The sequence below is a fragment of the Rana temporaria genome, chromosome 4 (assembly GCF_905171775.1).
Source record: "Rana temporaria chromosome 4, aRanTem1.1, whole genome shotgun sequence".
Classification (NCBI taxonomy): domain Eukaryota; kingdom Metazoa; phylum Chordata; class Amphibia; order Anura; family Ranidae; genus Rana; species Rana temporaria.
Window position 1 is genome coordinate 115891244 of NC_053492.1, and position 26252 is coordinate 115917495.

A 26252-nucleotide genomic window follows, 5' to 3' on the forward strand; every position below is an offset into this window, starting at 1 on the left:
TTTTGCATATACAATTTTTTTTTTTTTTTTTTTTTTTTTTTTTTAAGATAAATACATAGAGTGTTTTATACTTGAGGGTTGGTATAGAAGCAGTACTTGGTTCACTTTTGATATAGAGAAAATATATAAAATGTTTTGGGGGTTTTGTGTAATCTTCAGGCCTGAAATGACTTTAAACATGTGTGAAAAAATGAGAAAGAAATTAGAAGCAAAATACTTCTAGAAGGTTAAAATAAGCAGATAAGGCTTTTTCAAACAGGCTCTACAAAGTGAACAAGTGGAGTCCAATTGTTAGATGCAAAACAACGATTTTTATAAAACAAATCCTTAGGCGTCCAAGATGTGAAATTAGAAAAAAATGAAACACACCTGAGCATGGCATTAAAGTTAACAAAAGATGGCGGCTGCAAGTAAGAGGGTGGCTTTCTTTTTTGGCTTTTCTTTCAGCGCACATACCATCAGGAAATCTGACCATTCAATACCATCAATTTCAGTTTTACCTGTTTTCACTTCTGGCCTCCATTGTCATGGGATTGGGTGAAGCTCTGTGACCAGGTATAGGTATCAGGTTACCTCTCTCTGCCACATATTCTGACTGTATTCGAGGAGAAGTATGTGTGATCTGCTGTGGGACAACTTTAGCTGAAAAACACAATATATCAGACACATGATCACAAAAATAAAGTCAGTAAAGAATACAAGATCAATATGTCTCAAGACTTTATACCCAATATAGATTCCTGTCTTTTTTACATAAGAATCTTATACAATCTTCATGTTGCACATTCAGGTGCTTAGACACATCTTTGATATTACACAGCATGCAAATACCTATTCAGTGCTAAATGTGTCTGTTCCCATAATAAAATGCCTATATAGGAGCAGTGTGCATAGCAAGTTTTAGCAAGGAAGCATGCAAAGCTTATCAGCTTCAAGCAGCCTTGGTTAAGATGTACATAGAAAAGCCGATGTTCTGTTAAGAAGTGTCCGGCTATCGACTAGTACCCGGGTGGAACCGCGCATGTGCCGCAGAACAGCTGAGTTTATGATCAGCTGTTGTCTCGTGTGGCCGAGGCACGTTCATGTAGGTGAGGGGCAAATATTTACAAGAAGGGGTCCGATTTTTCAATGATGGGCAGTGTTGGAGGGGCAGAATGTTTATTGACGACAAAAGAAATCTGCAAAATTAATTTTTATCTGCTATTCAGTTTGAACACTTGCGCGGCGTGTTTAGTCACTTGAATGGGAGCTTTTTCTATATTAAAAGATTTTAGCAGATTTGTTTGGCCATCGATTCCGCCCCCCAGCATTGCCCGTCATGTAAATATCCGCCCCTCTCCTACATGAACGGCAACGCGAGACAACAGCTGATCGTAAACTCAGCTGTTCTGGGAATCCATTTTGCGCATTTGCAGTTCCGGTCGGGCATTATTCAACATGACACCAACACCTCTGGAAATGTTATTGTTGTCTTATGCCCATGATAAAAAAAAGAGCACGTGGTCATAAGACAAAAAAAAAAGAAGAAAAAGAAAAATGCATAATCTGCTAGCAAACACTGATTGAAACTTGTAAACAAAAAGTGCCAGAAAAAGCCTGGTGTTCATGAACACATGAAGAGAAAGGTTACTTCAACACATACTTCCAACCATCTACTTTTGGGCACACCATTCAGAGATTTGGAGGTCGTTTGTGAGCTGCAGCATCGATTGGTCCATACATCAATATCATGCTAGATTGACCCTCTCGAACATACGTTCCTCAGGGTTCAATCTCTCCGGTAAGCTTCTCTTCAGTTAGCGACGGCTTCTTTTCTTGGTTTTTCACATTTTGAATTATCCGAGCACCATCACTTAATATTTATTTTGGACTATTACCCATTCTATAGAGAGACTGTTTTGCACGTTTATTAACACATGTATTCACAGATTTATAATATATACTATTTATGTAGTATATTCATCTATTGTTTGTAATTTAGCGCTACAATTTATGTTTCCTATATACCTATAGATAAGCCTATAATAAGGCTTACCTATAGGTAGTGTGAATATCTCGTAAATATGCACCATTTAGGAGATATTTAGTGTACATGCAGTGACATCACTGGCGCATGCGCTCTGGAGGAAAGCCCTGTGCCGCGAACAGTGGCTCCGGCACACATGCACGGGAGTGACATTGCTGCTTTGGCTAGTCACAGAGCCGGAGTCCGCCAACCAGGAAGTAAGATGGGTGAAGTTGAGAGCGCTGGAAGAACTTTGTTTTAAGGCAAGTTTAACATAATGTGCTAGTATGCGATGCCAGCCTAACCAAACAATATTTTTCTGCCTCAGAAAACTCCCTTACCCACAGGAATGTTGGATGCAGTCACGGCTGTAGCATGGGAAGAGTGAGTTGGCATTGTCATAGTAACAATAGTGCTGGTGGGAACTTGTGTGTGAGGTGCAGCGCCTGCATTCAAGCAAGGAAAAAAAAAAAAAAAAAAACACAGTATTAAAGCCAAAACACAGGATAAAAGCATTAAAAAAAAAAAAAAAAAAAAAAAACACAGTATAAACTGCCCCTTTAAGAGTGAACAAGTCACCAAAATCTGCAAACAATATATTAACGGTTGAGGCGCTAGTGATGTTCAGTAAAATCATAAAATTTCAAACATAAATATACATAGTATAGCAAGCTAGAAAGTCCATATGTGATGAATCCCAACACTAAGTGCTCAATAGATAGCGCTGTTTAACCTTCCTGTAAAAAGGGGTCATAAAAAATAAAAACACGGGATACCATATAAGCAAGTAAAAACACCCCCTCTCTCTCTTTAATGAATAAAGATGTACTTTTCAGATTAGATTGAAAATGATATAAGGAAACTAATCTGGTGGGGACCTGTAATATGACTAATGTGTGTGGCATACTCCATATTCTAATAAAATGTGTCTTAAAAGCGCAAGTTTACCCATAACAACTTGGGGGGAAAAAAATGATGTTCGTTAGCCAGGAATAAAACATGCCACATTAATAATTATGCTACCAAAATGATTGTGCGTTGTAAATTGACTTTAGCATTGCTCCTGTTTTGTCTTGCTGGAGGCTGCCATTTTGCTGAAGCCCGGAGCCCCTGAACTGCAGTAAATCTTAATGGGAAATGAAACCCATCGATTCAACAGAATGCCGGATTCATAACTGTCACATTTGCTTGTGCCCTCAATGAAACTGTCAAACCATCAAATGGCAGGTGTCAGAACTGATCACATGTGCAGCACCGTGGCAGATCAAACAGAAGCAGCTTCCTTGGCTGTAAAGGATAGGAGGGTTTAACACTGCTTTAAGGCCGTCAGCAAATACTTCAGTGCCTAAAAATGGAGAGCAACTGAGCATGTGCAGAGCGAGACATTGTATTACTGGATTTTAAAAAGTATAGAAATGTTTTACATAGCTATACATGCAAAAAAAAAGGGGCTAGCCTGAAGTGATCTAGCAGGCTTAATTTTCTGAATAAAGCTGCACTTAGATTGCATCTCAGCCTCCTGGCTATGATCAAGTGTAAAAGGAAATCCTGCTATGCCCTGGGCCGTGTGGGGGCTGGTTGGAGAGTTTCTCCTGGTTTGATGAGGGCATCCTTTCCACCGGAGGGAAGAATTCCTGGGTTATCAGAAATGCTGCAGAAATTGCAAGAATCCTCCTGGCCCAATGCTGCCTAATCAGGGCAGATCTACTTAGTTTTGAGCCTGCAGTTCTGGTGCCCCTGGAGTGGCTGCCCATGAGTGCCCAACTTTGGGTGTGAAAAGCCCACTATATTTTAAAGTAGGGCATCAGTTACACAGGATCGATTCCAAAAAAGCAATATAAAGTTAACATAGAAACAACCCCTATTAAAGGAGTTCTCTAAGCTAAAACTTTTAACCCCCGCTGTGCCCGGGCTGTAAAACTATACAAAATAAACTCACTTACCTGCCTACGATCCCCCGTTGTTCCGATATCGCCGTCCCGTTCTCCGGTCCCGGTCTGTTCCACTTCCTGCGGGTCGGTGACTCACAGTGCGCTCAGCCCATCAGCGGCCGCGACATTGCTGCGGCCGCTGATAGGCTGAGCGCACTGTGAGTCACCGACCCGCAGGAAGTGGAACAGACCAGGACGGCGATATCGGAACGGGGGATCGTAGGCAGGTAAGTGAAAGTTTATTTTGTATAGTTTTACAGCCCAGGCACAGCGGGGGTTAAAAGTTTTAGCTTAGAGAACTCCTTTAAGGCCTTTGTCAACTGAGGACATACACAAGCCTCTAAAAGCAGTGGTTCTCAACTCCTGTCCTCAGGACCCAATAACAGGCCAGGTTTGCAAGATAAATCATATACATCACAGGCGATATTCATTAGCGATTGCCGTATTCTAGTCTGCATCTCCCCAAATACTTAAAATCCTTCAATTACTCTGACATTGGCCACACAGGCTTTAGGGCAGTGGTCCTTAATGCCTGTCCTCAGTACCCACTAACAGGCCAGATTTGACCTTGTGGAGATGCAGACTAGAATACTGCAATCACTGAGTAGCAAATTATATCACCTGTGATGCATTTTAGTTATCTTGCAAACCTGGCCTGTTAGTGGGTCCTGAGGACAGGCGTTGAGAAACACTACCCTAAAGCCTGTGTGGCCAGTGTCACAGAGTAATTGAAGGATTTAAAATAAAGTCATCTTTTACTTCAGATACATTCTACATACAGCAAGTAGCAAGATGTATATATTAAAGCAAAGGATCATGTTTACAGCATGCATACACCCCTTGTTGCTGCCATTAAAAAAAAAAAAAAAGCAGACTGGGGTGTTATTGCAGAAGAGACACGCAAGATCTCTTCTGCATTAAAATAAACCTACCTGCCTGCAGTTTTCTTTAAAATATACACTGAGCTCTGCAAGCGCCAGAAAAAAGGGAGGTAGATGAGGCCAGTATGGGACATCGGACCGTTGAGAGGCAAGGTTTCTAGACTTCATCTATGCTTTAACCCTGAACGACAAGTGCCTAATAGTCCACATCTTCTAAGGACATTTAACCTTAAAAGATTTAGTTCTGCCAAAAAAAAAAAAAAAAGACCAAAAAATTGGAAGGTGGAGGCCAATTCCTCTTTCACTGTAAAGGTTGCTACAGGCACTGGCAGATTGATCCTCCTCCTTTCAGGTGGTATGCCTTAAAATGAACCAATCAGGATCCCTAAACGTCTAAGATGTCCTAGATAGGGAGAGCCCAACAGTGCCCTGCCACAGTAAACCCAACACCAAGGGGCCCCAAGTGAAAGATCATAGGCTGGATGAGAACCTGGAAACAACCAGGTGAAAAGCAAGTCGATGTCTTGCTGGTCTTATGGATAACCATCTGCCCGAGCTGTACCCTGCATCAAAGAACCCAAAAAGCAGTATATGTTCCCCCACCTGTGGCATCTTGACAGCAGCCACTGGTCCATTAAGGCACCAGCTGACCCTTCCCCTTTCACCAAAAGCAAAGCTTAAGGGGTTGTAAAAGGAAAAAAAATAAAAAATATTTCCCCCCAAATAGCTTCCTTTACCTTAGTGCAGTCCTCCTTCACTTACCTCATCCTTCCATTTTGCTTTTAAATGTCTATTTCTTCTGAGAAATTCTCACTTCCTGTTCTGTCTGTAACTACACACAGTAATGCAAGGCTTTCTCCCTGGTGTGGAGTGTCGTGACGTCAGGATGCTCTCTATGTTGCAGATAGAGAAAGGAGCTGTGCGTTAGTGGGCGTCCTGACTCTCCTGTAGTCCAAGGGAGGGGGCAAGCACAACACTCCACACCAGGGAGAAAGCCTTGCATTACTGTGTGGAGTTACAGACAGAACAGGAAGTGAGGATTTCTCCGAAGAAATAAAGACATTTAAAAGCAAAATCAAAGGATGAGGTAAGTGAAGAACTGCACAGAAAAAAAAAAGTGTAAAGGAAGCCATTTAGGGAAAAAAAAAAAAAAAAAAAAAAATTTTACAACCCCTTTAGTACCAGAGCCTCTGGTGCCTTAAAATGATGCCACCCTTCCTGGTATTAAAGCCTGGCATCTAGAAACATAGCCAGGCTCAATTTAGCAGCCGCACACGCAACAGAGACACCCAGATTGAGATCTTGCACTGTTGCTTCCAGACAAGGCCTTTGACAGGCACAGAATGAGAACAAAGCCACCTCCTTCCTGTAGTGAGGAGGGGTCCAGGAGTGCATCTAGCAGAGAACCCTTCCAGCTCCTCCCAGAGGACCCAGGTAGGTAAAGTTAGGTTTGGCACAAAGACTTCCTTTTAAAATATGTCTTTGGTGATGCGTTTTACTGTTGGAGAAGCCAATCTCTCATATGCTGTCCTGGAAGACAACTTGGGAAAGTCTGTTTTTCTTAAAAAAAAGTCAGATTTCACTCATGGGTGAACTTTAATTGGTCTAAATACAGAAATGCTTAATTTTGAATGGGACTGCCTATAACTGTTGGGACAATTAAACCACAAAGTCTATCTAGCAAACACACATCTTAAGAGAATAAATCGCAGATAATTTGCTATAAAAACTCTCAACTAATCTTTGTATGGAATTCTCAACATTGGAACAAAGAAAATGAAAGGAAAAAATAAAAAATAAAAAGGGTCAAACCATTTTACAATATATGTTCCACATGAAGCGATTATAAATATTCGTACCTGAAGTTGTCACAGAAGGCAGGGTGTTCGTTGCCAAAATTGGAGCCACTGTCGCCGCAGCTACTGGATTGCCAGTGCCAAAAAGAGTCTTCTATCAAATAGAAAATAAATAAGCCTTTTGTTACAAAAAATGAATCCTCCTAGCTAAATAAATAACACACCAAGGCCTCATGTACACTGCTGCTAGTAAACAGACGTTTAGGAGCAGTTGGGTGTTCTTTTCAGCTGCCCCTGAACGCTCCTCTATGTTATCTTATCAGTACATGTAACAGTAGTTTCTAGGCAGTTGCGTTTTATCTGGAACACAAAAAATATAAAAAATATACATTTTTGGTAACTCGTGTTTAGCCACGTTTCATTTTTGGCCATTTGAGGGAAAAAATATGTTTTTTTTTTTTTAAACCCTTCTAAACACAACCACGGCTTGTAAACGCAGCAAAAAGGACGTTTTAAACATACTATCTGTCAAGTTAAATTGTAGGAGAGCTTGTAAAAACGTCCCTTGTACATGAAGCCCAAGTTTAAATATACACAAGAAGCTTCCCATTAAAAAAAAAAAAAAAAAAAAATCACAGATCTGCAAATTACTGAAATGACTTAAACATTGTGAGCAGAATTCATGCAAGGGCAGTAGCCCATAGTAACCACTCATTTGTTCTGATCTCATTGGTCCAGACAAGCAAGCATGAAAGTCATTTGTTTCTATGGCTGCCTGGATTTTGCACTGTCTCCATAAAGCTAACTTGTCACAGACCAAGCATATTGTAAATTCGGTATTGCATTTCGTATGCTTTGCTTACGTATAGCACACAACATTGTTTTGATTACGTGTTTACTATCTTTAGAGTCAAGATTAGGAAATTAGTCTGCCTACTTACACCCCCATGTTACCATGAAAGAACAATAATATTATTATTATTATTAACTGCGCAAGCATGGGGGGGGGAGCTTAAGCAGATATTATCTACGCTTAAATCTGCATGTTAAAATCCCTACTGTACATCCCAAGACAAAGGAAACCTTTATGATGACAAAGATGTTCCAAAGCACTGAATATGTGAGAAGGGCAACAAGCCCCAAACAACTAAACCAGAATAGGTTAGAGTCTGCCACATCAGCCTGCAAAACACACCAAGAAACTATAGCATCCTCACTCAGCTGCTCCATCATCCACATAGTAAAACCGTGTAAAAGTATGAACCAAAGCCCAGGTAGCAGCTTTAACAACTTGAGCTACTGAAGCCTGATGGAGAGTAGCCCAGGAGGTAGAGACACTTCTGGTTGAATGAGGCATCATTCGCGCTGCGCTCCCGGAATGGACAGGCAATCGCCCAGGACCCATCATGTGTCCCAGGAGATCGCCTAGAGGGAGGGGCTGCCTAGGGGCAGGTGGAGTCGCCTAGGTAGAAGTAGGAAGTGGGACAGGAAGTCCCACTCCTACCGAAATCCCCCCACAAACAAAATTACATGCCAAATGTGACATGTAAGGGGGCTGGTAGTGCTTAAAGCAGACGTTCCACTTTTGGGTGGAACTCCGCTTTAAGTAGCTGACAGATCCATCAAGAGATGGTAGATTTTGAAGCAGTGTGACTTTTTATTTGGGCCATAAGGAAACACTAGTGACTAAACTAGCTGAAAAAACCCTTTTCCCCTCAGCATCTGAGTCTTAGGACAGTAACGCAATGTCGTTGCTGAGACAGAACAAAGACCACCTTTGGCAAAAAGGACATCGGAAACCATAAACCCATTTTGTCAAAGTGGAGCACCAGGAAAGATTCCTTACAGAAGAGCAGCCAGCTTCAGAAGCCAACTTGCAACTGACATATCAGCATGGATGTCGCACCACTTCCTTAAACTAAATCTCTCTAAAACTGAGCTATTCATATCCCCCCCCCCTTTCCATGCCCCCCTCCATGACTTTTAAATCAACAATGCAACCGTGAGTCCCTCCCCTCATGCCAGGGTACTAGGTGTAATCCTCGTTTCCGACTTCATTCAGTCTCAAATCCAATCGTCAAAAGTTTGTAGAATTCACCTCCATAATATCTCTAAAATACACACCTTTAACAAATGAAACCACCAAGCTCCTCATTCACTCCTTTGTTATCTCTCGCCTTGACTATTGCAACACCCTTCTCATTGGCCTGCCTCTCAATAGGCTATCCCCTCTTCAGTCTATCATGAATGCTGCTGCCAGACTTATTCACCTTACCAACTGCTCAATGTGCCAACCCTCTCCCCCAATCCCTATACTGGCTCCCAATCGCCCAGCGAATTATATTCAAAATACTAACCACAACATACAAAGCCATTCACAACTCTGCCCCGAGCTACATCACCAATCTTGTCTCCAAATATCACCCAAACCATACTCTTCAAGCTCTCTCATCTCCTCCCATGCTCGTCTCCAGGATTTCTCCAGAGCCTCTCCCATCCTCTGGAACGCGCTACCTCAACCTGTCCGGCTATCCCCTACCTCTTGCTACCTTCAGGCAATCCCTGAAAAACTAATCTCTTCAGAGAAGCCCATCACGTCTCAAACTAATCTTTTTACCACTTCCATCAGCTCATTCCCCAGTTACAACCTTTTGTACCACCTGCCCCCCAGGAGTCGGTAAAGAGCCCCCTCAGAAGCAAGCTGTTCAGGTAACCTAGAACAAGGACACCCTGGGAATTATTTACTAAAGGCAAATCCACTTTGCATTACAAGTGCAGTCGCTGTAGATCTGAGGGTCACGTGCAGGGAAAATAATTTTTAGCTTGCACATGATTGGGTGATAAAATCAGCAGAGCTTCCCCTCATTTCAGATCTTCCCCTCAGATCTACAGGTGGTGGACATTCTTAAATATCAGGACCTCATCCACTGGCCAGAGTCAGGGTCTTGCTGTGATAAGAGACTGCCAAATCCATCAAAAGGTATAATCCATTTCTGTGTGAGCTCTCCATGGGAGTATTGTCGAGGAAACTTTTTTTTTTTGGAACAAACATCTTTTCAGTGTCAGCCCAGCATGTGTACAAAAACATCTTTTACTTCACTAAAGAAAGCTAACCAAGGTCCCATGCCGACATTACAGGGCATCCCTGCTTTTTCCAATTCAGGGTCTGGAACCATTCCTCTAAGCACTGAAAAGCCATAAGAATTAAATCCAGTCTCCTAATCCCAGATGGAACCGTTGAAAAGATAGCTATGTTTTCTTGCAGATACTGCAGACATGGCCATCACTTAAAGCGGGGTTCCAACTACAATTAGCATTTTTTAAATGTATGTCCTTTCATCCTGCGTTTTTATAATATAAATCCGGTCACTTACTATTTTACAATCCGCCGCCGATCCGCATAGATATTCAAAAAAGATAGTTTATAAAACTATATCTACACCGTTGTCATTTTGCTTGTGGGCATTCTGAAGCCTACAGGCACTTACTTCCTGGAAGTCTTGGATGGGGTGTGATAATTGACAGCGCACTGCATCCAGGAGCATTAGCGTGCTGAGGAGCCTAGGGAGAGGTCAGAATCCTAGGCGATTCCAAAGGCAGATTTCGTGGGACCGCATAGCAACAGGCATTTCCAGGTAAACAGTTAAAAAAAAAAAAAAAAAAAAGGGTATATATATATATATATATATATATATATATATATATATATAGTCTAATGAGCACAATGAACAAAAAAATTTGGGATGGAAACTCCACTTTAAGACACTGGCAAACAAATGGAAGCCTCGTCGCAAGGCCAGTGTCCAATCATCTGAAGGTGGCAACATAACCCCATCGTAAAGGCAAAGAAAAAGCTGATGTAGAGATATAATAGCTGAATTTAAAATGCAAATCTATCTATAATATGTGAGCGTGCTACATCCATAGTAGTCTTTTAAAGATACTTTGAAAGGAACAGCTCCTCTTCAAAAGCTCACCGCCAACCCACTTATGCCCACTTTGTCAGTACTCCATTGGACGCGTGAAATACTTAGTGCTTACAGATATGGGGGAGTTTGAGACCTCCTTCAATGATACAGTGCTTGGGTCCAAGAAGCCAAAAACGAGGCCCAATCACCATCACTTGAGGAGAATGTGACCTCATTAACTGGTGTAAGCTCCAACACCATCTGATGATATAACTAGTTATGTTTTATGGGCTCATTGAAGAAGAAATTACATATGGGAGTTATGTGAAATCCCAAACATGGCTTGATGCAATCAAGTGATGCAGATGATATACTTATATCATAAACCCCTGTTCAACTTAAAGCGGGGGTTCACCCTTAGAGGGCACTTTTCCCCCTTAGATTCCTGCTCGTTTTTACTAGGGGAATCGGCTATTTATTTTAAAATATGTGCAGTACTTACCCGTTTACGAGATGCATCCTCTCCGTCGCTTCCGGGTATGGCTTCGGGAATGGGCGTTCCTTCTGATTGACAGTCTTCCGAGAGGCTTTCCGACGGTCGCATCCATCGTGTCACGATTTTCCGAAAGAAGCCGAACGTCGGTGCGCAGGCGCAGTATAGAGCCGCAACAAAGTTCGGCTTCTTTCGGCTACGAGTGACGCGATGGATGCGACCGTCGGAAGCCTCTCGGAAGGCTGTCAATCAAGAAGGAACGCCCGCTCCCGAAGACCCATACCCGGAAGCGACGGAAGAAGATGCAGCTCGAAAACGGGTAAGTACAGCTCATATTTTACTACAAATAGCCGATTCCCCTAGACCGAACGAGCAGGAACCTTATGGGAGAAAAAAAAAAATTTCATAAATGGGTGAACTCCCGCTTTAACAAGTCTACTGGTTCTTCGTTATTGAGATGTGATGTCTTGATTGATATTACTCAAGGCAGATCTAGTTACAGAAAAACTTCAGCAAACAGCTTCAGCTACCTATTCTGTACTTCCAGGTGGGACTTAAACTGCATTTTTGTTCATTAAATATTAAAATGACCCAAATGTTCAAGACCTTGATGTTGTTCGTGTGCGATGTATGAACAATACCATTTTTTTTTTTACATTACCTGAGCCATTGCATGCAGCTGCTGCTTCTGAGCTCCCAGCCCTGGATGGGTAGGCAGTGTAATGCGAGTTCCAGTGTCCCGAGCCTGGGCAGATCTTTGGATGCTGATGGTTGCAGGAGGTGGATGCTGCTGGATTGACAGAGTGGGTCTGAAAAAAAATTTGTTATATTTTCTGTCATATTTGGTTTAAATTTGGTAAAATAAAATATATATATTTATAGAAAATCCTGTGCCAGGTGCACTCACCGCAGTACTGGCTCTGCAGCATGGGCTGGAGTAGTGGTAATTACTGGTGACTGTGCCCGAGTAGCAGACACTGTAGCTACTACAGCCGGTGCCACTGAAGTAGCTGTAGTTACTGGAGGACGAGACTGAAGTAACAAGCAAAAGTAGGGTTAGAGTTTTTTTAATAAGATTAAAAAGCATGCTTCGAAAACAAGTCTGTACAACCATTAAATGTGAAAGATATAGCCATTTAAAAAGGTTTCCCAGTCAAATAACATTCTTCAGCTGAATTTATTGTGCCAAATCTGAATATACATTGGCATATAACTGACCTGAATAGGTGGGTGGATGATGTGCTGAGCTGCAGACTGGGCGGCACCAGAAGGCATCTGACCAGATGCTGGTCTTAGGACAGTGGTGACCTTGGAACTGGACATTACAGCAGCAGCTGCAGCCCCTAGTAGTAAATTAAGAATGGTAAGACAACGATCAGACACATGCCAAGTTTTCCCAAAGCCATAAAGTAATGAGAATGAAGATTTAAAATTTAGAACATTTTTACAATTGAACAGTCTCTTTCAAGGTATGCACCTTGTGATTGTACACAACACTCCTAGCACTTTTTCTATTCTTCATAGCATCCGTGGAAGTCCTCAAGTGGGATGGCATTCATATCCTGCGTAGCGGCTCTTTGAACATCATCCACAGTACCAAAATGGTGTCCCAACATCCAAAGAGCCACTACGCAGGCTCTGAATGCCATCCCATTCGAGGACTTCCACGGATGCTATGAAGAATAGAAAAAGTGCTAGGAGTGTTGTGTACAATCACAAGGTACGTACCTTGAAAGAGACCATGTTTAATTGTAAACATTTTCAATAAGATAATTTTTATAATATTGTCATTACAAAACACATACACAGTATATCTCTGCAAAACATGCATATTTCCCATTGTTTTCTCTATTTTCTCTAGACCCTGCCAGTACAGAAAAATAACCGTTTACCATCTGGAAATTTTTGTGGACCAAGTGATGTCAGCCCTGCCTAGTTTTCTCTAGCCAAACTACTCTCCCATCTCCACAACAAAAGCTAATCATTCGGTAATAGCAAGATAAAGACTTGGAGGGCAAATTACTCTCCTTGAGGCAACACAGGAAGTGAATACTGGAAACAGGACAGCACTGAATTTCTGACAAGGTCAACAGGTATTTTTGGCACCTATAGAACAGATAACAAAACACTTACAAACTGTATATTAGCAGACCATAAAGGGAGAAAAAAGTTTTTTTTCTGCAAAAATGGCACTCATTTACATTTAGGTGGTGGTTTAAGTTGTGGCAAGAGGAAAGTGCAAATCATAAGCAGACAATGTTGATAATTAAAAAAAAAAAAAAAAGGAAAAAAAAATCTTAATCTTTTCAGGCAATGCTAAACAAAACAAGCAACTGAATTGCTGTGATGGGCCATACATTTAACCCCTTCCATACAGGGCATTTTCACCCCCTTCCTGCCCAGACCATTTTTTAGTTTTCAGCACTGTTGCACATTAAATGACAATTGCCAGAGATAACATGCACGCCCTAGGCTACTGTTAAGGTGTTTATTCTTTATGTTCCCCCTGCGGGCCTGGGGCTCTATATGGCTGTATGTTATGTACATTTGAACCATTGACCAATAAAATTGTTATTGAAAAAAAAAAAAAAAAAAAATAATGACAATTGCGCGGTCATGCAACACTGTACCCAAATTAAATCTTTATGTCCCCCCCCCCCCCCCCCCACAAATAGAGCTTTCGTTTGGTGGTATTTGATCATCTCTGCGGTTTTTATTTTTTGCGCTATAAACAAAAGAACAAAAAAATCCCTCAGTTTAGGCCGATACGTATTCTTCTACATATTTTTGAAAAAAAAAAAAAAAAAAAAAAAAAAAAATCGCAATAATCGTATATTGATTGGTTTGCGCAAAAGTTATAGCGTCTACAAAATAGGTGATATGGCATTTTTATTTTATTAATTTTTTTTACTAGTATTGGCGGCGATTTGCGATTTTTTTTTATTGTGACCGTGACATTGCGGCGAACACATCGGACACTTTTGACACGTTTTTTGGGACCATTCACATTTTTACAGCGATTAGTGCTATAAATATGCATTGATTACTGTGTAAATGTGACTGGCAAGGAATGGGTTAACCACTAGGGGGCGCTGAAGGGGTTAATATGTTCCCTATAGTGTGTGCCAACTGTAGGTGGGGGGAGGGGACTCACAAGGGGAGGAGACCGATGTGTGTTCCTCTGTTCTAGGAACACACATTGGTCTCCTTACCGCTGACAGGAGGCGGATCTGTGTGTTTACGCACACACAGATCCACACTCCTGTCATGATCACCGGCAATCGCGGCCGCCGGGCACCCACGTCGGGTCACGAGCGGTGCTGCGGGCGCGCGTGCGTGCCCTAGATCGCCGGGAACACGGGACGTCATATGACGTCCACCCGGATTGAGGGAGGGTTCCTGCCCGCATCATTTTACAATGCGCCGGTAGGAAAGGGGTTAATGTTGTTCTCATTTACCAATTAACCACTTAAAAAGGGGAAGTTCACCTTTACAGAGAAATCTGTAAGGTGAACATACACATTTAGCATAGACCCTAGAGAATAAAATGGAGATTAAAAAAAGGCAAACACTGCGCTTGATAAAAATATTGTGAACCAAAAGAAACACCAAAATGACAGTGAAAAATAAAGCTGCCAGTACAATAATAAAAAGTACAGCGTTAAAATTAATAAATATGTATATTATTCTTGTGATAATGAACCTTACGGTAAAAAAAAATTGTGCTAACGTGATGTAGCAGTGATACAATCACATATTGATTGATTGGAGTCTCGTCCCTTGGACAAAGCCCAGCACCGATCAGGGTAAAGAGCCAATGAAATGTGGCTCTTTACCATGTGACCGGCTGTGTCCAATCACAGCCAGTCACAATTGTAAACAAACAGCACTGTAACGGCTGTCCCTGGGCTCTCCTCCTCCTCCTCACACACCGATCCTGTGTGAGAAGGAGAAATAATCAGAAACAGTGAGTTTCAGTTACAGTGTGAATAGTACCGTTTCCAAATTGCCCCCCTCCCCCCCCCCCCCCATCAAAAGTACCCGTCACCCCCCTCCATCAAAAGTGCCCGAGTACCCGTCAGCCCCCATCAAAAGTACCCGAGTACCTGTCACCCGTCAGCCCCCCCCCCCCCCTATCAAAAGTACCCTTTACCCCCACCCAAAAGTACCCGTCACCCCCCCCCCAAAGTACCCGAGTACCCCCCCCATCAGGGGTACCCGTCCCGTGAGCCCAGCAGCCAATTTCTAGCTGATGTACAGCCAATTAGTCGCTATTGTGCAGCCCTGTCATAAAGCCACCATCTCCATAAGATTATACACCCCAGAAAAGGAATACCAAATGCTAACCCAGACCGATGAGAGCAGTGGGGAGCTCTCACCGCCCCAGTACAGTTTTGATTCTGGTTCGCAATACGAGCCCCCCGAAATCAGTACATCTGAATCAGAAAAGGAAGTAGTTCGTCCAAAAAGAGGACGGTCTAAACTCCAGGCAGCTACCAGCAGCGCCGGACACCCCAGTGGCCAATCAGCAAATGCCAACGGCGCTAGACCCCAGAAGGAAATGCCCAGTACAAGCTCTGGAATTCCACGCAGAGGAAGTAGGGCCCAAACCCATCTTCCGGATGGCTTGGCCAACCCGTTGTGGCTGCCTTCTAGCACAGGGTCAGCCACAATCTCCCCTTTCACAGCACAGCCAGGTGTGCAGACCAACACCGAAGGTTTCTCTGAAATCTTTTTTTTTTTCATTTTTTTTTCCCCCCGATGAGTTCCTTCAAAGCATCATAGACCAAACAAGTCTTTTTGTACGTCAGTACATACAAAACAACCCCAACTCATGCTATTCCCTGCCCTTTTGAATGGAGACCCCCAACAATGGAGGATCTAAGATTGTTTTTAGGCCTTACGCTGAACATGGGGCTTACAAAAAAATATCAACTTCATATTGGTGTAAAAAGCCCATCCTCCATATGCCAATTTTTTCAGCTGTGATGTCCAGGTCCCGCTATGACATGATCATGCGGTTCCTGCATTTCCGTAACAACTTGCAGTGCTCGGAGTTCAGAAAACCAGTTTTTGGTTTTCTGTGTTCCCAGAACAGGGTCTGGTTGTCCGGAGGCTTCAAAGCGATTTGGGTGGGAGAACCCTCTACCCCTGTCCCCATTCTTTCCTGACCGAGGCCCTAAACTTGATGGTCCTGCCTGGACCAATACTTTGGCTGCACTAACCATATCTCTGCCTGCTGCCTGTACTATGGACAGTATTCCTGCCTGCTGCATGGACGATCCTTTCGCTGCCGACATCTTCCTGCTACCTGGAACGATGCTCTCCTCTGTGGACCACTGCACTAATAAAACCGCAGGTAATCTTTTCTTTACTCTTTGCTCAGAAGAATGTATTTTGGTTTGTAATTGGTATGTACAGTACATGCTATGAGTTAGAAATATGAAGGACCTTCAACAATGTCATAGGTTGGCAGGAATTTGTGTGTGTAATTTATGCTCCTAGAACGCCTGGAGGTGCTACTTTAGATGTTGGACTTCTGTATGTGGCCAGGCTGTGTAAAAGTCTCACAAAATGTGGTATTGCCATACTCAGGAGGAGTAGCAGAATATATTTTGGGGTGTCATTTTGCTATGTACATGCTATGTGTTAGAAATATCTTATAAATGGACAACTTTGTGTAAAAAAAAAAAAAATATATATATATATATATATATATATTTTCATTTTTTTTTTCACATTTTCAAAAAACTTCTGGAAAAAAATGAACCGTTCTAAAGACTAATTATGCCTCATACATTATCCATTGGGGTGTTAGCTTTCCAAAATGGGGTCACTTTGTGGGTGTTTCTATTGTCCTGGTGTGCCAGGGCCTTCAAAAGTAACAGGTGGTAGCGAGATTAGATGTGTCATTTATGCTCCTAGAACGCCTGAAGTTGCTACTTCAATATTGGGCCTCTGTATGTGGCCAGGCTGTGTAAAAGTCCCACACATGTGGTAACGCCATACTCAGGAGGAGCAGCATGAATGTATTTTGGGGTGTCATTGTAAGTATGCATGTGCTGTGTAAGAGAGCCAACTTGTTATGACAATTTTGTGTAAAAAAAAAAAAAAAAAAATTCCCACAATTCTTGGGAAAATAAAGTTTACAACTTCAAAAACGTCACCATGCCTCTTACTAAATACCTTGGGATGTCTACTTCCCAAAAAGGGGTAATTTGGGGGGCATTTGTACTTTCCTGGCTTGTTAGGGTCTCAAGATATGATGGGACGTCAGTACATCAGGTGTGATAATTTTTCAATGATTTGCACCATAGCTTGTAGACTATATAACGTTCACAGAGACCAAATAATATCCACTAATTTGGGTTATCTTTACCAAAGATATGTAGCAGTATACATTTTGGCCCAAATTCCTGAAGAAAAATTATTTCTTTGCAAAATTTTAAAATAGAAACAAAAACACTTTCCCCCCCCCCCCCCCAAAAAAAAAAAAAAAAAAAAAAAAAAAAGACAGCGGTGATTAAATACCACCAAAAGAAAGCTTGGTTTGTGAGAACAAAATGATAAAAAATTAGTTTGGATGCAATGTAGCATGACTGAGTAATTGTCATTCACAGTGTGAGAGCACTGAAAGCTGGTCTGGGTAGGAAGGGTGTATTAATGCCCTGTATTAAAGTGGTTAAGGACTGAGTTTGAATCACTGATCAGTCTGCAAGTCGCCTTCCAACTCTTGTGGGACTTGATTCACATATTTTTTCACAGTTGTGAATGTCTTTCTGGTTTATTCTTGAGTTTTAAAGACATTGATTTATTCTTGAGTTTTAAAGACATTGATATATATGTGATTTTAATCACTGCTACATCACTTTAGCACTATTTTTTTACTGTAAGGTTCATCACAAGAATATACATATTTTTTATTTTAGCGCTGTACTTTTTATTATTGTCCAATAAAATGGAGATCATTGCAATACTTTGTCGCCCCATTTCTCTCATCTGTCTTACTCTCCCTCCATCTTCTTTCATCTCAGACTCTAACCAAACCTCCTTTAAGCCACACCCAATATTTGATGTTACGCCGAGTAAATTGATACCAAACATGTCATGCTTTAAAATTTTGCACGCTCATGGAATGGCGACAAACTACGGTACTTAAAAATCTCCATAGGCAACGTTTTAAAAAATGTTTACAGGTTACCTGTTTAGAGTTAGAGGAGGTCTAGCGCTAGAATTATTGCTATTCCTCCAATGACTTGCGTATGCATTCGCTTCTGCACGCGAGCGCGGAAGGACGTGTAATCCCCTTCTCTTATTTATGTTACTTATAATTTTTACACTGTCCCTTCAAATATTTTTTTTTTGAATATGGTTATTCCTATTACAAAAATACATCTCTTGTAATAGAAAAAAGCAGATAATGCGAGATCTAGGGTAAAAAAAAAAAAACACCAACAACCCACACACCACTCAGATCTCACATTTACATGTCGTAGCAAAAAAAATAAAAATAATAATAAAATTGTCCGTTCGCTCCAGTCCTCCAAAAGCAAGATTGCCCCCCACCGTTCCAGGGGATCGGGTTGTTTCCCCTTTTACCGACGGCTCTTGTAATCTGTGAATCGACTGGAATTGGATGCCGGATCACACACTGTTTAAAAAATGACCAGGGTTATGGCAGCTAGCTGCTGCCATAAGCTGGGTATTTAACATCAAAGTAATGAGAGATGGATAGAGAAAATAAACAGATACATATAATATACACACACAAAAAATGTTTAAATAAATAAATGATATATACAGTACAGACCAAAAGTTTGGACACACTCATTCAAAGAGTTTTCTTTATTTTCATGACTATGAAAATTGTAGATTCACACTGAAGGCATCAAAACTATGAATTAACACATGTGGAATTATACATAACAAAAAAGTGTGAAACAACTGAAAATATATTTCATATTCTAGGTTCTTCAAAGTAGCCACCTTTTGCAGCAGACACATCTCTAGAACTGGTAAGAGGAGACTGTGTGAATCAGGCCTTCATGGTAGAATATCTGCTAGGAAACCACTGCTAAAGAAAGGCAACAAGCAGAAGAGACTTGTTTGGGCTAAAGAACACAAGGAATGGACATTAGACCAGTGGAAATCTGTGCTTTGGTCTGATGAGTCCAAACTTGAGATCTTTGGTTCCAACCCCCGTGTCTTTGTGCGACGCAGAAAAGGTGAACGGATGGACTCTACATGCCTGGTTCCCACCGTGAAGCATGGAGGAGGAGGTGTGATGGTGTGGGGGTGCTTTGCTGGTGACACTGTTGGGGATTTAATCTAAATTGAAGGCATACTGAACCAGCATGGCTACCACAGCATCTTGCAGCGGCATGCTATTCCATCCGGTTTGCGTTTAGTTGGACCATCATTTATTTTTCAACAGGACAATGACCCCAAACACACCTCCAGGCTGTGTAAGGGCTATTTGACAAAGAAGGAGAGTGATGGGGTGCTGCGCCAGGTGACTACCTCTTGAAGCTCATCAAGAGAATGCCAAGAGTGTGCCAAGCAGTAATCAAAGCAAAAGGTGGCTACTTTGAAGAACCTAGAACATGAAATATATTTTCAGTCGTTTCACACTTTTTTGTTATGTATAATTCCACATGTGTTAATTCATAGTTTTGATGCCTTCAGTGTGAATCTACAATTTTCATAGTCATGAAAATAAAGAAAACTCTTTGAATGAGAAGGTGTGTCCAAACTTTTGGTGTGTGTGTGTGTGTGTGTGTGTGTGTGTGTGTGTGTGTGTGTGTGTGTGTGTGTGTGTGTGTGTGTGTGTGTGTGTATATATATATATATATATTATATATAATTTATTTATTTATTACACACACACACACACACACACACACACACACACACACACACACACACACACTAGCAATTAAAGTAGTAAGTATGCATATTTAAAATTAGGAATTATATTTAACGAAGAGCTGGAAGGAAAAGAAAATCACGTACAAGATGTTGTATAGTTAACCAAGGCAGCTTGGAGTCTTAAAATATGATTGCCTGTTCTGTATAAGCCAACAGGATGATGGATATGGAGCCTAAAAACTTCTATAAATGATATAAGCATATACATTTGATTTCCAAGTGCTTAAAGTTATTATAGACTATACCTATAATAATTTAGGCACGTGGAAATCAAATCCATTTTGCTTTAGGAAGGGGAATCACAGCAGAAATACTGGGACAGCACACACACAAACAAATAAAAACACAAACACACACACTAGAATGTTCATCAAAGCAGCCATCATTTAATGTGGGGGTAAGACATAATACCTCTGGGGAGATGAGAAGCTCCAATATGTAGAGGTGGCCCTGGAGCGTTGCTGCGGATGATGGACATCTGGACATTGGCAGCCATGATATGATGCAAACTATTAGGGTGTCCCTAAAGAAAGAACATAGGTCAAATATGAAAAATAACCAATCTCTGAGTTGCCTTGGAATATAGCTGTAGTGATGGATCACCATACACATTACACTCTGACTGTACAATCTCTGTACAGTCATACTTTGACTAAAACAATGTAATGTGAGGATATACCTAAACTACCCAATCAGTGTATAATCAGGCAAGCCCTTGCACTTCATACCAGTTGGAATTTCCAAAGGAGATTGTACAATCAGATTGTAACATTTTTGGGGAGCTTAATGCAGAGCTGCTTTAGTGCCCCCCACGCAGAACCAGCCATAAGGTGTCTACATCATAGACCCAGCTCCTCATCTCTACTGTACACATGCTGCATTTCAAATGGGCAGCAAGTTCTGTTTTCTTATAAAGGGTTTGCTACAGGAAGCTTTAGGTCATGAAGTCATACAAACCCATACGTCATGAAACCAAGTTCCATCCAGTGCAGAATCATGGCCGTGAAGTCCTGATAAATTCATCAGTTAGCAAAGGTCTCTACATCCTAAAAAAATCAGTATTGCTCAGTTTTGTCTAGTTTGTTGGCCTTCTTCTACAAGCAGAGACAGCAAAAAACTGTATATTTAATAATACAGTTTGTTTCTTTATACTCAGAAACAAAGATGAACAATTTATTAGCCTCAAGGAGGCTAATAAAACACTACTGAAGATAAAAAAATAAAATAAAAAAAAATCAGTAAGAATAAAAGTCAGCTAGTATCCCTAGGATAGTGTTTTCCATATTTTTGATGACTACTAACAATCCTTTACCATGACAGGACAGTTACTAAGCTCAGAATCCACAATAAAAAAAAGCATCAAGATAACTTTTTTTCTATTTAGTGTGTGGCACTGACCTGCTGTCCACTGATGGTGGCAACAGGAATAGCAGAAGCCTGAGGAAGACCACTCTCCATGGTGACTGTCACTGGCCCAGAGACCTTAGGTACAGCAGACAGGGCAGAGGGTGGTGCAGGTGCAATGGGGCGACTGGGTATAGTGGGCTTCAGAGGCTGCTGTGGGAAGACATTAAAAGTCTACTTATGCCTTAACAAAATATTCATATAATTGCCTTCAACAAGGATTTGAAAGACAAAACTAGGGGGAAAAAAATAAAAATAAAAATCTAGGAAAGCACTTCTTTTGGAGCAATAGATAAAATCTTAAATGTGAAGAGACATTCCAAATTCGGGAATCCGATATTAAAATAACAAAAATGATTTAAGAATTTTCTCTAAGGTGCAAGAATGAAATAGCCAGCAAGAGAATATGTTGATATTTTTTTAAAGGACGATTAAAGAAGCACCAATACATCATTAGTCATGTTTTTGATGACTAAACAGTTTATGGGCCAGTTAAATAATTAAAAGCACATACCTTCAGAATTCCCTCAGAGAAGGAGAGTGGAACAGCAGGAAGATGAGCGGACTGAGCAGTCATGGTGAGAGGGCTCGCTGTGTGGTGGGGAACCATCTGTAGCTGGGGGTAAGGTCTGACAACTACAGCCTCCTGCTTGTCATCTCGAGAAGGAAGAACTGAATTAGCAGTAAGGGAATCACGGGACAGGCTTTCCATATCACGGGTTGATTCCTCACCTGAATTAAAAAGGTGTCAGTTATAAGATTTTAGATTAGGATGGCATCTACAAAGGACATGTGTGTAGGAAAGGTATTTGAAGGTCTGCAAGGAACAAGATGAAAATGTATTGATAGACATTACCTGATCCAGGGATATTCTGCCCCATAGTGCCTCCACTACTCGCAATCTGTGATGAAGAAATAGGGGCCCCTTGCCGGGGAAACTGCTGTGAACTCATGTCCTCCTGATAAGAAAACACCATAGATACATTAAAATAACCTAATAATTGTGTACAAGTTGCAAATTTACTATAGCTTCCATATACAATTGCAGTAAAACAGAGAGGCATTACCTAAATAAGGTTTGTACAAAACTAGCATGATTATTCACAGTAAACTAAACTAGATTTCATGCAATACTACCCGTTACGTGTGGAATGATCCTGGCTTTCTATAACAGAGTTTGACAGCATCGACCTACTTCTGTGGAGATTTCAAGATTTGTAGTTTAAACCACTTGCCCACAGAGCACTTACATTTTTCAGTGTGTTCACACTTTGAATGACAATTGCGCCGTCGTGTTACACTGTACCCAAACAAACTTTTTATCATTTTCTTCACACAGATAGCACGTTCTTTTGGTGGTAAAAAAAATGTTTACTTTCTGTAGTTTCGGTCAGTAAATTTTATAACCAATAAATTTTTCTCCTTCATTGATGTGCGTTGATGAGGCGGCACCGATAGGCTGAACTGGTGGGCATTGATGAGGAGGCACTAATATGCCGCACTTATGGGCACCGATAGGCATTGATGGACAGCAGTGATGGGCAGCACTGACTGGCATCTCTAATAGGCACCGATTGGTGGCACTTGTGGGCACTGATGATCACCGATTACATGTGTAGATGTCCCCCTGCGTGGAAAGGCCACTGATCAGCTCTTCTCACCACACTCTGTCAGTGTGAGGCAAGGAGCGCCGATTACCGCCATATCCGTGTTTACATGTGACCGGGTGTGATTGGACACAGCCGATCACACGGCTAAACCCGCGGATGTGGCTTTTTACAGAGATCAGGATCGCGCCATGTCCTAGCAACACGGCTGCGATCTGTACACCCCTCTCAAAATTTTCTGACAGGTTGTAATACTTGTGCTGTTCCAAGCAGCAATTGCATTAAGGGCCTCATGTCTCTGAAAGCATATGGGCCCCAAATGCGTGTACTGCCCAGAACGGCGTACAGTCGCTATTTATTTCAGAACGTCAGATTTTGACAGGCTTTATACTACACCTGTGCCTCCCATACACCCAAAACTATCAGGTTGTTTTTTTTGTTTTACTGAATGGACTTGATACCCAGATAATGCATGAGGCCTTGAAGGCCAACTGTCTTACTACAAGTCAAATGATTCTGGAATCAGGGTGGATAAAAAAAAAAAAACATTAAAAAAAAAAAAAAAGTTTTTTTATTTAAATTGATTTTTTATCAAATTTCTTTTAATAAAATGCCTTTGGAGTAAAAATCAATCCAAAGCTTTTTCCCCATTTACGATACATTTATAATTTTGTTTATTCAGCATAAAATGGAGCTTAGTTACGTAGCATGAGGCTGTATATTCTGCAATATTTATATTTTTGGTAAACTCATTAGAGAAATCCAAGCTCTGCAAGCTGAACGAACGTGCACTGCATTGATGCATTTACACAATTTCACAGTAACCATGAGATAAAACAAAGTTCAGGAATATTCCTTTATCCCATTGTTTTTCAAATCTACATACACTACAAACTGTGTGGTTGAATATGTTCTGATATCGCTGATTTACCAACCTGAGAGCTTATTCTAAATAGAAAACCTTCATTTTGTTTGCAAATATTAAAGATTTTAACTTACAGCAAGAATGAGTCCTTCCATTTAAAGAGCACCTGTCATTTCAGATCCATCATGGCAGCGCCTGTTAGTGGACATCCACTCAACTGTTGCCACCACATTCCTCACCTTGTTGTGTCCCTGCCACATCACCAGCCGTCCCATTAAAGTGAATAGGGTTGTCAGTGAGTCAACAGCGGGTCAGAGGAGGAGCCCCATGCGTGACAGAGATGACAGTTGCTCTTTAAAAATTATGATTTAAATCAAGCCTTTTACTAGCGATTTAAATCAAATCCACCCTTTCTGGAGTAGTGGTTTAGTTTTCTTTTTTGTCAAGAAAAAAAAAAAAACTTTAACCTGTTTGAGCTTCTCAAACTGAAAATAATTCCTTATTAGCTACACTACAGGGGTATGCAAACTACAGTCCACATCTGGCCCTCTACAAGATTTTACCAACCCTGAAGCCATTCTTATGTGAAGAGGGGATTCTGATGAAAAAAGGAGAGGGACTTCAGAGGTAAAAGTTATTTCTTGGAGCATGTTCGTTCATTTTGTTTTATAAATAAATAACATTTAAAAGTTTTCAGACAACAAATATTTATAAAAAATAAATCCATGTGGCCCTCATACTGCAAAGACTGGAGCCCCCCCCCCCCCCCCCCAGTTAGCGCCGACAGTGTTTACATTTAAGCTGACAAAAATAATCAGAAAAGAAGTTGGTGGTGTTCTACAAAAACATTTGGCAAGAAACAACTTGCATCTGTTACAAAATTATAACTAATGGAAACAGAAGAATGCCACATCGAAGTACAAAAAGTCAGCACAATTAAAGAGCAGGTCCACACAAAAATGGAACCGTCGCTTTTCGGAACCCAACCGACCCCTACCCCCCCCCCCCCTCCGGTGTCACAATGGGCACCTTTCAGGAGGAGGGGGGGGCAGATACCTGTCTAATTCAGGTATTTGCACCCACTTCCAAGCAGAGACTCCTGAGGGGGTCACCTTCAGAGGTATGCTGTGGTACCTGGCTTCAAAGGTTTAGTGGAGTCCAACCAATGGGTTATAGTGGGTGGTCATAATGTTATGGCCGGTGTGTGTACACACTTTCTACAAGCAGATTTGTGTTCAGACACTTTACCAACAGATTTGGTACAGCTTTCATTTACATTTTTTTTTTTGATGCCCAATGCATAGACCAGACAATTTGGCTTACGTCATACAATGGTGTGTGCTTGGAAAAATAATAAACAAATGGGACACTTCCTTTTTAACGAAGCGTGTTCCAACTAACACATTACACTTGCATTGCAACCCACTGCAGTGATTAAAAGATAAATTGTCACTTTGCAACAATTCAATAAAGTTGAAAAAAATGTAAATGGTGTGATGCATGATTTACAACCCATCAGCACTGTTCGCTTCACAACATACACCAGTAGCCGCAGGATAATAAGCCCTTAACTTGCTGCACTGATTATATGCTACAATTTCCTCATGTGTAAAATGACAGACAATAATAGACAAGGAAAGAAAAAATATGCACATGCAATGTTCCATAAGAAATGCAAAGCTGCAATCAATAGATTGCAATCTTATTTTCTATTTTTTGGGTCATATGCACACTGGGCATGTAGAAAGCTGCTACAGATGGGCACACCGATAGCTCAAGTGAGGACTCGGGCAAGTATAAAGAGGAGTTTACTACCTTAACATTATTGCCTTAGCCTAGGTTCACATTGGTCCGATTTGGCATGTCAAATAGCATGCCAAATCGCCAGCTATTGCCGGCAATGACAGCGCCCGAATCAGTGACGCATGACTTCTTTGAAACACCACACAGATTACCATGCACTACTTCTGGCGACTTGAATAGACATCTGTGCATTAACTCGCACAGATGTCTGTCAAATCGCCCCCGAAGTCAGACTGCATTGGCGGGATGAAATCGTGCGAGTTTAGCTGAACTTGCATGGTTCCTAACCCGCAGCAATGTAAACCTAGGCTTCAGATAAAAATGTTTAGGCTTTAGAATCACTTTATATCCCCTGTTGACTGCTGTCATCTTCCAGGCGCCAGGTTTTCAGCCTCTTGATTGGAATTTCTAACACAGCTGGGGTGTGCTGGGAACACATGTGGAGCTGTGCACGTGCAGCTCAGTGTGCATTCAATAGAAGACTGCAGGCAGGTAAATGTTTATTAAAAAAAAAAAAATTAAAAATGAGCCAGCGCTAAACGGAAGAGGGCAGCTTGCCACAAGGTCATTATACAAAAACCTTTCTGGTACAATTAAAGGGGTTATAAAGCTTCATGTTTTTTTTCACCTT

General features: G+C 41.3%; 1 protein-coding gene across 5 annotated transcripts in view; it reads right to left on the reverse strand.

Moving 5' to 3' along the window:
* Positions 1–26252, reverse strand: part of SAP130 (Sin3A associated protein 130) — a 54339-nt gene that overhangs the window by 22637 nt on the left and 5450 nt on the right. For 2 of the 5 annotated variants that reach the window (XM_040348863.1, XM_040348860.1), the window contains exons 2-11: positions 22203–22305; positions 21861–22078; positions 21341–21499; positions 20354–20465; positions 12233–12357; positions 11922–12046; positions 11676–11823; positions 6677–6767; positions 2347–2451; positions 501–642 (exon numbers count right to left, since the gene is read on the reverse strand). In XM_040348863.1, the coding sequence (XP_040204797.1) occupies positions 501–642; positions 2347–2451; positions 6677–6767; positions 11676–11823; positions 11922–12046; positions 12233–12357; positions 20354–20465; positions 21341–21499; positions 21861–22078; positions 22203–22299 (1322 nt within the window). In that variant the 5' untranslated portion in view covers positions 22300–22305. The remainder of the gene's footprint in view (positions 1–500; positions 643–2346; positions 2452–6676; positions 6768–11675; positions 11824–11921; positions 12047–12232; positions 12358–20353; positions 20466–21340; positions 21500–21860; positions 22079–22202; positions 22306–26252) is intronic. The other 3 variants (XM_040348861.1, XM_040348862.1, XM_040348864.1) reach the window with 3 other exon arrangements.